At 45.8% G+C, this 11,249-nt stretch overlaps 2 protein-coding genes across 2 annotated transcripts; one reads left to right on the top strand and one right to left on the bottom strand.

The window, feature by feature from the left end:
- Window positions 1-134: 134 nt before the first annotated feature.
- Window positions 135-1,973, bottom strand: TIMM8B (translocase of inner mitochondrial membrane 8 homolog B). The gene is made up of 2 exons (XM_070765273.1): window positions 1,384-1,973; window positions 135-757 (listed from the first exon to the last, which is right to left on the bottom strand). The coding sequence occupies exons 1-2, from the start codon at window positions 1,471-1,473 to the stop codon at window positions 590-592; spliced, it is 258 nt and encodes an 85-aa protein (XP_070621374.1). The 5' UTR covers window positions 1,474-1,973; the 3' UTR covers window positions 135-589.
- On the top strand, window positions 1,503-10,325 carry SDHD (succinate dehydrogenase complex subunit D). The gene is made up of 4 exons (XM_070765266.1): window positions 1,503-1,609; window positions 3,706-3,822; window positions 5,918-6,062; window positions 9,756-10,325. Exons 1-4 carry the CDS (start codon window positions 1,567-1,569, stop codon window positions 9,919-9,921), a joined length of 471 nt encoding a protein of 156 aa, XP_070621367.1. The 5' UTR covers window positions 1,503-1,566; the 3' UTR covers window positions 9,922-10,325.
- Window positions 10,326-11,249: the final 924 nt, after the last annotated feature.

Below are 11,249 nucleotides of genomic sequence, written 5' to 3' on the forward strand. Positions count from 1 at the left end.
GGGCAGGCTAGATGGACCATGAGGTCTTTTTCTGCCGTCAGTCTTCTATGTTTCTACAGCACTGCACTCTAACCACTGAGCCACATTGGCTCAACTTGGTATATTCTGCAAAGCGAGACAAGCAGACAACTTGGTCAAGGAACCATTCTCTATTTAATGATTGATTTTCATTTTGTACAAACGTACCCCATAGTTGGGTAAAGTAAATTCTCCAAGTAAGGGAGAAGAAATTACATTTTTCTTGTACTAATATTAACAGCAGTTTTGGATCCAGCCAAATGGTTCTGTGCACAACATTACAGGGCGGAATCTTTGCATCCCCCTGTGCAGAACGGAAATATTAGACTCCTTCAGTTGGTAAGTGAGCTTGTTTAACACCGTCTGGGTGTGTTTACTCCTATTTCTCCTGGGCAGGAAAATAGTCCAACATTGTAGTCCAACTTGCTTGGAGGGGCCTCCTGATTTAGTCGGGTATTTCTTCCACCGTCCCCTTCCTTGCCAGTTGGGGAACTGGACCAATCAGCGGCCAACCGACACTTCCTCAGGCTGACCCGGGAAGCCCCCACCCCAGCCTGCCGGGGGGCCGGTGTCAGTGGCCGCCCTTCTGCATGAGCTGTGCAAAGCGGTTGGTGACAGACAAGGTGGTGTCGATGAAGCGGTTGACGCAGTTGGCCAGGCAGGTCTCTGTCCGGGAGTCCAGCTTGGAGCCTGGCTTGTCCACGCACTTCTCCCAGCAGGCTTCCATGAAGGTGTGGACCTGGAAGGAGGAAGCAAATAAGGAAAGGGGCACTTGGGGGGGGGGGGGGGAGCATCAGTATCAACTGGATGTCAGCCCCAAGCAGCCCTCTCTTCCTATCCTTCCCCAAGGCCCCTAAGCCCCCTCCATTCCTCTTGCCCCAAGCCCTCCTTGTCTCCACCCCCTATTCTGCCCTCCCAGGCCATTTTGCCCCTCTGCCGCACAATCTCCTACCCTTCCTCCATTCTCCCCCCTAGATCCCACTGCCCCTTTCCCATTCTTCCCCTGGGCCCATCTACCCTGCCCCCATTTCCCCCAGATATTACTGCCCCTTCCCCACTCTCCCAAGCCCATCTGCCCCGCCCCCATTCCCCCAGATATTACTTTTACTGCCCCTCCCCCAATCTCCCCTCAAGCCCCTCCCATTCCCCCCCCAGGCCCATCTGCCCCTCCCCCATTTCCCCATATTATTGCCCCTCCCCCATTCTCCCCACAGGCCCCCCTGCCCCCCTCCCCCACCCTTCCCTCCCAGGTCTACCTGTCCCTCCCCCAACCTGCACCCTCAGATCCAACTGACCCTCCCCCGGCCCTCCTTCCCCGCTCCCGCTTGAAACGGCCTTCTCCCCCCCTGCCCCCCAGAAGCGCACCTGGGCCGTGAGGCGCGCCCGCTGCTCCTCGGCTGCCACCAGCCTCTGCAGCTCGGCCACTTCGGCCTCCTGGCCCAGCTCGGCCGCCATGAGGGGGAAATGGAGAGAGCGCCCAGGCCGGAAGTCCCGCCTCCCCGTCCTTCGCTTCCGGCCGGCCGGTGCCCTTGAGGGCGGCTGGGCAAGATGGCGGCGGCACTGCGGCTGTGGCGGGCCGGTCCTGCGGCCGGTGAGTGGGCCGGGGGTTTCCCTCGCTCCCTCCCTCGAACCTCCGGGCGGAAGAGCCGCCTGGGTGGCCGCTGCCTTTTCCCGTTTCCTTCCCTCCCGGCTGGGAAGCGCCGAGTCGCCCTCGAGAGAAGGCGGAGGGACCGTAGACACGCGTCCGTCACGTGTGAATGGCCCCGGGGGGGGGGGCGGAGACAACGGACCGGGGAGGCCTCTGAGAACCTGGCGCTTTTCCCGGGGCAGCTGCCTTGCCTGGCTCGGGGGGAGGGCAGATATGGGCCTAGAGGGACCCCCGACGGGGGCCGGGAGCTCAAGGGTGGAGGGACGGGAGACGTCGGTCCTCCACCCTCCTTGCAATCATTAACCATGCCAGATCCAGAAATTGCAGTCATCCATCATAAAAGGGAACAGGGCATCAATCATACCATGCCAGACAGCAGGAAAGAACATCAGGACTTTAATATACAGTATATTTTATATATCTCATCATCTACCTATTTATATCTCTTATCAATAAATCCATCCATCTTTTGCAGAGAAAGAGATAAAGAATATGTGTGTGTGTATAACATATTTTTGCTGATAATGAAAAGGGAGACTAGAAATAGACTAGTATAAATCTATTTCATGCTGTTTTGCTCTCATCTGCTAGCCATACCCTTACCAGGATTCAAAGCTAGGGAGTCTGCCTGCAAGGCATTAGATATATATGTATGTGTGTGTATTTGTTGTGTGTATATATATATTCATACATACATACATGCATACACACACACACATAATTTATATATATATATACTGTATTCCCGTATAATATTGTGTTTTTGGAATGTTTCTTTGAGATCATGCTCACCATCTTCAGGCTGAAGTCTTTGGATTTGTGCTGCATACAACTGAATTCCCAGCAGCACGAAGGCAAAGACTTCAGCATGAGGATGGTGAGTGTGATCTCTCCAAAACATTCCAAAAACATGCATAATATTACATGGGAAAAAACCAGAATGCACAAAACTTTTTTACATACATACATACATACATACATACATACATACATACATACATCCTGAGAATTATAAATAAATACATAAATCTGAGAATTCATTCCTCTAGTTTAGCCTTGCCTGGGTGCACTTCAGGTAGCGGTTTTGCCAAACTCCGGGAGGGTGGAGGTTATTTTATTTTGGAAGTCTTTATTTGTGTTGTGTGCGTTGAACATAGGCCTCTGTCAGACTTGTTCCTTGTTTTTCCAGATCATTTACACCAAGTTTCCTTTCTACAAGGATGAGTACAAGATGGTAGTAGGCGCACTGCAAGGAATCCAAACCCATGTGATTCTGTTAGACAGTGCACCGAGCTGTAAATGGTTATCGCGTGTGATTGGGTAGCACAATGTGTCTCGACACAGCCCATTCGTTTATGGTTTGCTGCGTTGTGCAAACCTAACCCACTGATTAATTAATCAGGCCAAAACGTAGAAACGTGGTCTTTGACATGGTCCTGCAGTGTGGCGAGTCCAGATGTGTGTTGAGTGTGTAACCCCCGTTCAACACAGCAAAGGCCACACTGGCAAACAAAATTTTAGGTGCACTTTTCCATCGCTTAACAGTGTGTGAAGATGACTACTCTATGGGGTTGGAATGTTTCCAAAATCACTTTAAAAAAACCTTGAATTTGAAGGACATTATCTTATATATTTATTATTTATTAATTGGACTTATATGCCACCCTTCTCTGAAGACTCGGGTTGCTTGTCCGTAATAATTTATGGGCTGCTTCATACATTTCATGTTCAAGTGATGATAGACAGGCTGAGGGTCTGTTTTTCTACATGGTGAATAGTCCTGAGTAGACCTACTGTACTATCAAAGCTGCCTGGTGTGTTTGGAACCCACGTTTCTATTTTAAAGTATGTTTCAATAAATAGGTGGGCTGCTGTTTCTCCCCTGCATTAATGCTTGCTTTTTATTTCTACACTCTACAACTCTGACAAAGGGCTTAAAAAAAAGAATTAAGCGTTGTGATTGCGTGTTTGTGTGTGTAATAAGCATTAGTGGGATCAGGCCTTATTTACAAAATGAGATGCATCTATTCTGCCCACAGTTGTCCTGAGCAAGTATCTCTTGGCCAGACCAGTGGCTGTCTTGGTTAGACCAATTGAGGACTATCATCAACGTCATCATCAGATATGCAAATTTCACACATCTCCCAGGAGTTTGGGTAGGTCTCCCTTCAGTTCCTTTTCTTTGTGTCTGCTTTATGTGTCATGCTGTCTCATGATTCATTGACTCAGAGGGTGGGGGAAAGAAAGGGGAACTTTCTAAACAGTATCACAGTTCTTTTCTGAATAATTTCCCTGAAGGTTTTGGATTCCACTGATCCCATGAAAAAATCACAACTCCCCATTCCTTGTGACAAAAAGAAGCTACTTTCAGGCCCCTTCTGTTTGAGACTTGGTTGTATTCAATTGAAAAACTGAATTCAATTTGTTTTGCTGCTTGGGATAAGGTTGTAAGAAGTTTGTAAATACACTTCTCTCTCTCTCTCTCTTTTATGATGTAATTGTTTAATAATTGGACAGACAATGTTACAGCCCAGTTCTCGATTACTCTGCGTGGCTTGCAACAGTCAAAGAACAGTGAAAGTAATAAAGCATTAAACAAAGATAAAAACAGACAGGGCAGTGAACTTTTGCTGGGTTCAAGAGGCGAGCGGGAGCCATCTAGATCTTGCGTGAAGCTTGTTCCAGAGATTTAAGCCAGGGGCCTTTTGTCTGGCAGTGCTAACCATGGTGCATTGGCTCAAAGTATCGATTCTTGGAAATCTCAAACGTTACTTTCCTTTACTGTAAAGAAATAAAAAAGCAAGTTTCTACTCCTCATGAAATAGGTTTGGACACATACAAGCCGTGTGGGTAAAAGCTGTGATATTCAGAAGGCTACTACATTTCCTGTTCCTCTTTTCTGAGCTCCAATTAAAGTCCTTTATCACAACACCCTAGAATGCGGGCAGAGCACGCTCAAGGTCCGTGGACCGGATCTGGTCCGTGGCATGCTTACATCTAGCCTGGAAATCGCAAAGGACCAGCCGCAGTGGCTATGGCAGCCAAAACGGGGAATGGGGGGGACCAGCCAGGGGTGTGTGGGATGGACACCTTCGCCAGCACCCCCTGCATCCCATTTTTGGCCTGGATGGCCGCCTGCAGCACTCTGCCAGCCAAAACAGGCTGGGAAGGCTGCATTAGGTCCCCTCGCGCCCCGTTTTGGCCAGCAGGGTACTGCAGGAGGTGTCTGCAGCTGGCCCACAGAGGGGAACTACAGTGCTTTTCCGGCCCTCGAAGAAATCCAGAGGGATCCTCTTTTGCTTCTTCATTTATGATTCTGCTAGCTACCTCCACCCCCAAACAAGATTCAGGTTGTCCTCCAGTTACAACAGGTCGCTTAGCAACCTTTCAAAGTCACAACTGAGCTGAAAAAAGAGGGACTGATGACCCAGATTCGAAGTTCTGATGGTCTGGCATGTTTCTTTTCCATGTGCCTTTTGAAGGATAGGAAGGGAAGCTTCTTAATTTGTTGCATAATATCAAATTTATTTTCTGTGGTTCAAGACGACTCTGAGCAGCTTCCTGCAAGGAAAACATGTAGCTTCCATCTCCGCCTTTCGAGTGTTTGTTTGTTCATTTATTTATTTATTGGATTTGTATGCCGCCCCTCTCCGCAGACTCGGGGCGGCTAACAACAGCAATAAAACAGCATATAATAATAATCCAGTACTAAAACAGTTAAAAACCCTTATCATAAAACCAAACATACGTACAGACATACCATGCATAAAATTGTAAAGGCCTAGGGGGAAAGTGTATCTCAATTCCCCCGTGCCTGGTGGCAGAGGTGGGTTTTAAGCAGCTTACAAAAGGCAAGGAGGGTGGGGGCAATTCTAATCTCTGGGGGGAGTTGGTTCCAGAGGGGCGGGGCCGCCACAGAAAAGGCTCTTCCCCTGGGTCCCGCCAAGTGGCATTGTTTAGTTGACGGGACCCAGAGAAGGCCCACTCTGTGGGACCTAACTGGTCGCTGGGATTTGTGCAGCAGAAGGCGGACCCTGAGATAATCTGGTCCACTGCCTTGAAGGGCTTTATAGGTCATAACCAACACTTTGAATTGTGACCGGAAACTGATCGGCAACCAGGCAAGCTAGGAGCAAGTATTGTATTATCTTGTGTTTTTATATTGTTGTAAATCGTGAGATTGGGCAGCATAGAAGTCAAACAAACAAACAAACAAGCCATGTCTCATCAAAATGCTGCCTCTGTCTGCAGCTGCTTCAAAGGCCGCCACTCTCCATTGGACCAGCGAGCGGGCGGTCAGCATCCTCCTGCTCGGACTTCTGCCAGCAGCCTATCTGTATCCCGGAGCAGCTGTGGATTACTCCCTGGCAGCCGCCCTCACACTCCACGGGCACTGGTAAGTCTGCGCCACCCAGATTTGAAAACAAAACAAAACCTGATCTAAAAGAAGCAGTGGATAAGGCTCCAAAGGTCTGTTTTGTTCACACCTCTGTTTAACTAAACTTCAGCAAGCCAAACACATTTTGTCTGCGGTTGTAATTATTTTTCTTTCTGGCCTATGAAACATTTCTGCCCGGTAACCTCGTGTGGCAGTCAGCAAGTGATTTATTAATGCATTGATTTATTACTCCATTGATTTTTAAAAAATAAAATAAAATATTTTATTGATTTTCAAAAGAAAGACACACATAACAAACACCATATGTAACATTTAGTGGAGCTACACTCGCTCCGCTCAAAGTAGAAGTCATCATTGTAATAAGAGAGAAAAAAAGAGAATATTAAAATCATTTTGTTATACTACATCATCTATGTGGCATAAATGTCAATCTTAATATAATGACTATAGAGAGAAGTAAAAATTTATAAACATCTATATAAAAATTTTCAAGAGAGAATAGAGAGAAAATAAAAAAGAAAGGAATTTGCTATTTATGTTATGTATAATATATATTGTAAATAGTCGCTAGCTATTTACGGTTTATCTACTAACTTCAAATATTCAAAATAATACTTTTATTTCTTTTTCTTTATTTCCCACCAAATATAAACCTGCCAAACATCATAAAATTCTGATTCTTCTTGATTGTTTAACCTTCTCGTCATCATATCTAGCTCAGCACAATCTAAAATTTTCTTAAGAATATGTTTCTTTTGGAATCTCAGTGTCTTTCCATTGATTTATTAATGCATTGGTTTATTAATATATAGAAACATAGAAGTCTGACAGCAGAAAAAGACCTCATGGTCCATCTAGTCTGCCCTTATACTATTTTCTGTATTTTATCTTAGGATGGATCTATGTTTATCCCAGGCATGTTTAAATTAAATTACTGTGGATTTATCTACCACGTCTACTGGAAGTTTGTTTCAAGGATCTACTACTCTTTCAGTAAAATAATATTTTCTCATGTTGCTTTTGATCTTTCCCCCAAATAACTTCAGATTGTGTCCCCTTGTTCTTGTGCTCACTTTCCTATTGAAAACACTTCCCTCCTGGACCTTATTTAACCCTTTAATATATTTAAATGTTTCGATCCTGTCCCCCTTTTTCCTTCTGTCCTCCAGACTATACAGATTGAGTTCATTATAGGGGTTTTTGAATATAATTTAAGTTATTTTTATGTGTTTAGCATTGAGATTTTAGAGTATTTAATATTAGATTTCTTCAGGTTCTTGTATTTGTTTACTGTGAGACGCCCTGAGTCGCAGGAGAAGGGCAGGATAGAAATCTGATAAGTAAGTATCGGCAGAAGTAGCTTGCAGCACTGTGCTCTAACCACTGCACCACCGAGGCTGCTCCCTGCCCTCCGCCAGCAGTGGGTTAGAATTTAGACCTCGGAAACAGGAATTGTTAAGAGCAAACTCTCGCAGCACCAGCCCTTCTGCAGGAGGGCTATTGGCAAAAACATTCCGTCTGCTAAGTGGGTTCCTGGGAAGGGCGAGGTTCCCTTTTGTGGCGAGTAAAAAAAAAGTTTTGCTTTTCTTGGAAAGTGACAAAATGACTCAGTTGGCCTGTTGCCACGCTTGGAGGCCCTGGCCTGCCAAAAGTGGGTTAAGGGCTTCAAAAACAAGGGGTTTTATGTTTCCCTCCCTTGTGGGTTTCCCTCCTGTGTTCCCAGAAAGTTATTTTTTCTTTTGCAAGTTTCTACCCTTGAGCAGGAAATTCTTTTGTCCTTCCCGGAAAAAAACAAGTCTTTTCTCTTTGGCTCCCTTCAATCATTTTAATTCCGTTGCTTGTGACCTGCATTGGAAGAGAGGCGTTTGGTGTCCTCATGCCAGGACGTTCATCCAAGAATGTGGAGGCGGAGGGTGTCTTGCGGCCAACAGATTTGACCCACCGGAGGCTCAGTGCAGGCAGTCCAACCACAGATGGCTTACTTCAAGCATTTTATTTTATTTTATTTTATTAATTGGACTTGTATGCCACCCCTCTCTGTGGATTTGGGGCGGATAACAGCATATCAACCAAAAAACAAAATATATACATATATACATTGCTCAAAAAAATAAAAAAATAAACACTTAAAAAACAGAATATAACTCCAAGTAAATCAAGCTTCTGTGAAATCAAACTGCCCACTTAGGAAGCAACACTGATTGACAATCAATTTCAGGTGCTGCTGTGCAAATGGAATAGTTGTGCAAATGAAATATTCAATGAGAATATTTCATTCATTCAGATCTAGGATGTGTCTTTGAGTGTTCCCTTTATTTTTTTTTTAGCAGTATTTATTTATTTATTTTTATTTATTTATTGGATTTGTATGCCGCCCCTCTCCATGGACTCGGGGCGGCTAACAACAATGATAAAAACAGCATGTAACAATCCAATTAATAAAACAACTAAAAAAACCCTTATTATAAAACCAAACATGCATACAGACATACCATGCATAAATTGTAACTGCCTAGGGGGAAAGAATATCTCAGTTCCCCCATGCCTGACGGCAGAGGTGGGTTTTAAGGAGCTTACAAAAGTATACATTCATTTGTAATTTGGATGCCTGTAGCGGACTGTTTCCTAGCTTCTCCTCTGGGAGAAAATGTTGGCCTCCATTTTCTGACTCTTATCATATATCCCCCCTTCCCCCCAGTCATTTTCTCGAGATTAAATGTGATCGGTTCGTCCAATCACAGGACTTAAGTTCCTAGTCCCTGGTCTTTATCCCTGTGGCCCTTCTCAGCATTCCTTCTACTTCTGCCTGAATCCTCTTTGCAGAGCCAAAGAACAAAAGAGGGCACAATCCCTGGGATGTGATTTAAGGCCCATCATCTCCTCCTGTGATTTAGAAATGGTGCTGATGCAATCCCAGGCGGCTTTCTTGCAGCTGCTCCCTGGATTCCTGTGGCCCGTTGCACAATTTCCTTCCTTTTCTCCCTTGACTGGCATTACATTTCATCATTGTTTATATTCATTCTATCTGGTGTTATAGCAGGGGGGAAATCCCAGCTCTTCCTGCAACAAAGGGTTTTTCCCTGTCCTTGCATTTGATATATTCCCTCTCCCAATATTTGATATATTTTCACACTTTCAGTTATTTGAGCTTATCGGCTGACCAAACAATCTCGTTCCCCCTTCAAACTAATGTTTGCATGTTGTTTGGGTGACTTTGGGCCAATTCTCTCCTCCCCCCAACATCTCAGCCTAACCCTCCTCGCAGGGTTATTGTTGGTACTTAGAGGAGAGTCCCTCCTCCTCTATTACTATTCAGGCCTTGTAGAAATAGTGAACTCCTAAAGCCTCAAACGACTCCTGTAATTGAGAAGACGGGTTGAGCTGGGTGGGAATTGGGGCATGGCCCCCTCTGGAGGTTACCAGGCCTCTTTGGAGCCGGGTTTAAAGCTTCTGAGATTGGGTGAGTAGTTCTCCTCCACGAGCTTCGCATGAACTTTTCAGCCCTCGGTTGAAAGACGTAGGCCAAAACCAAATGAAGCAAATATTTCGGGAAGTGGGAATGCTTTCTTCCACCTTGTGGTTTCTCGCTGCCCGCTGAGTAATCTGTAGAGCGACTGTGAGCTAGGCGAACTCTTAACTCGACTCAGAAGGATTTGAAAGTTCCTGTTTCTTTCTCTCCTTTCCCTGCAGGGGCCTGGGGCAACTTCTGACTGACTACGTCCACGGAAAGACTTCCATTAAACTGGCCAACGCTGGGCTCTACCTACTTTCGGCAGTCACCTTTGCCGGCCTCTGCTACTTCAACTACCACGACGTGGGCATCTGCAGGGCAGTGGCAATGCTGTGGAGCCTCTGAGGCCTGTCCACAGAGTCCACCAATTGCTGCCTCTGCCGCTTTAGGTTTTTACCGCGTCTTTCAGGGGGGGCAAGAGACCAACCGAGAACGGCTGGCGGGAAACACCCGTGGCCATGCGCAGGGCGGGTGCCATTCAGAAGATCTCTCGCTAAGGCGAGAATCAGACCTGAACCAAGCTAGAATCAGAGAAAAGGCATCCGGGCAAAAGCTTTGTATTACGTTGGCGGCTTCCGCAGAAGGGAGGGAGGCCCTTCCCCTCTCAAGGCGCCAGCTGAGCTCAGCATCATTTCACGTTGATATCCCGCCTCGAGTTTCTGTTGCAATGAATGAAGTATGTACAAGGCATCTTGCACAATGCAAAAGGGAAATCTAAACTCTGTACAATAAAGGATTTTTGGAACCCACAGCTGTGCGAGTCTGAAATCCAGGGTTTACCCATTGCGTTGTCTCAGGTTTGTTTTTGAGGATTGAGTTGAGGAAGAAAGTGCATCATTTAAATGTATCATCTCACGTTGTCTAAAAAAATGTTTTGGATATACAGTGGTACCTCTCCCTACAAACGCCTCTACTTACGAACTTTTTTCCCCTCTTCTCAACAAGCATTTTCCACATACAAACCTGAGCCTCCGAAACTGTAACCGGAAAAGGCAGGGAGAAGCCTCCGTGGGGCCTCTCTTGGAATCTCCTGGGAGGAAACAGGTGGAAAAGGCAGGGAGAAGCCTCCATGGCGCCTCTCTAGGAATTTCCTGGGAGGAAACGGCCAGAAAAGGCAGGGAGAAGCCTCTGTGCGGCCTCTCTAGGAATCTCCTGGAAGGAAACGGCCGGAAAAGGCAGGGAAAAGCCTCTGTGCGGCCTCTCTTGGAATCTTCTGGGAGGAAACAGGGCCGGAAAAGGTGGGGAAAAGCCTCTGTGGGGCCTCTCTTGGAATCTCCTGGGAGGAAACAGCCGGAAAAGGCGGGGAGAAGCCTCCCTGTGGTTTCCCCAATCGCATGCATTATTTGCTTTTACATTGATTCCTATGGGAAAAATTGCTTCTTACAAACTTTTCTACTTAAGAACCAGGTTATGGAATGAATTAAGTTCGTAAGTAGAGGTACCACTCTATTTATACTCTGGCCTCCCAAATTAACAAAATAAGCATAAAAATACAAAATATGCCTCGATATACAGTGCTCAAAAAAATAAAGGGAAAACTAAACAACAGAATTATTACTCCAAGTAAATCAAACGTCCGAGAAATCAAACTGTCCACTTAGGAAACAATCTTCAACTTTGTACAGAACAAAGTATTCAATGAGAATATTTCATTCATTCAGGTCTAGGATGTC

Source organism: Erythrolamprus reginae, chromosome 12 (assembly GCF_031021105.1).
Source record: "Erythrolamprus reginae isolate rEryReg1 chromosome 12, rEryReg1.hap1, whole genome shotgun sequence".
Classification (NCBI taxonomy): Eukaryota; Metazoa; Chordata; class Lepidosauria; order Squamata; family Dipsadidae; genus Erythrolamprus; species Erythrolamprus reginae.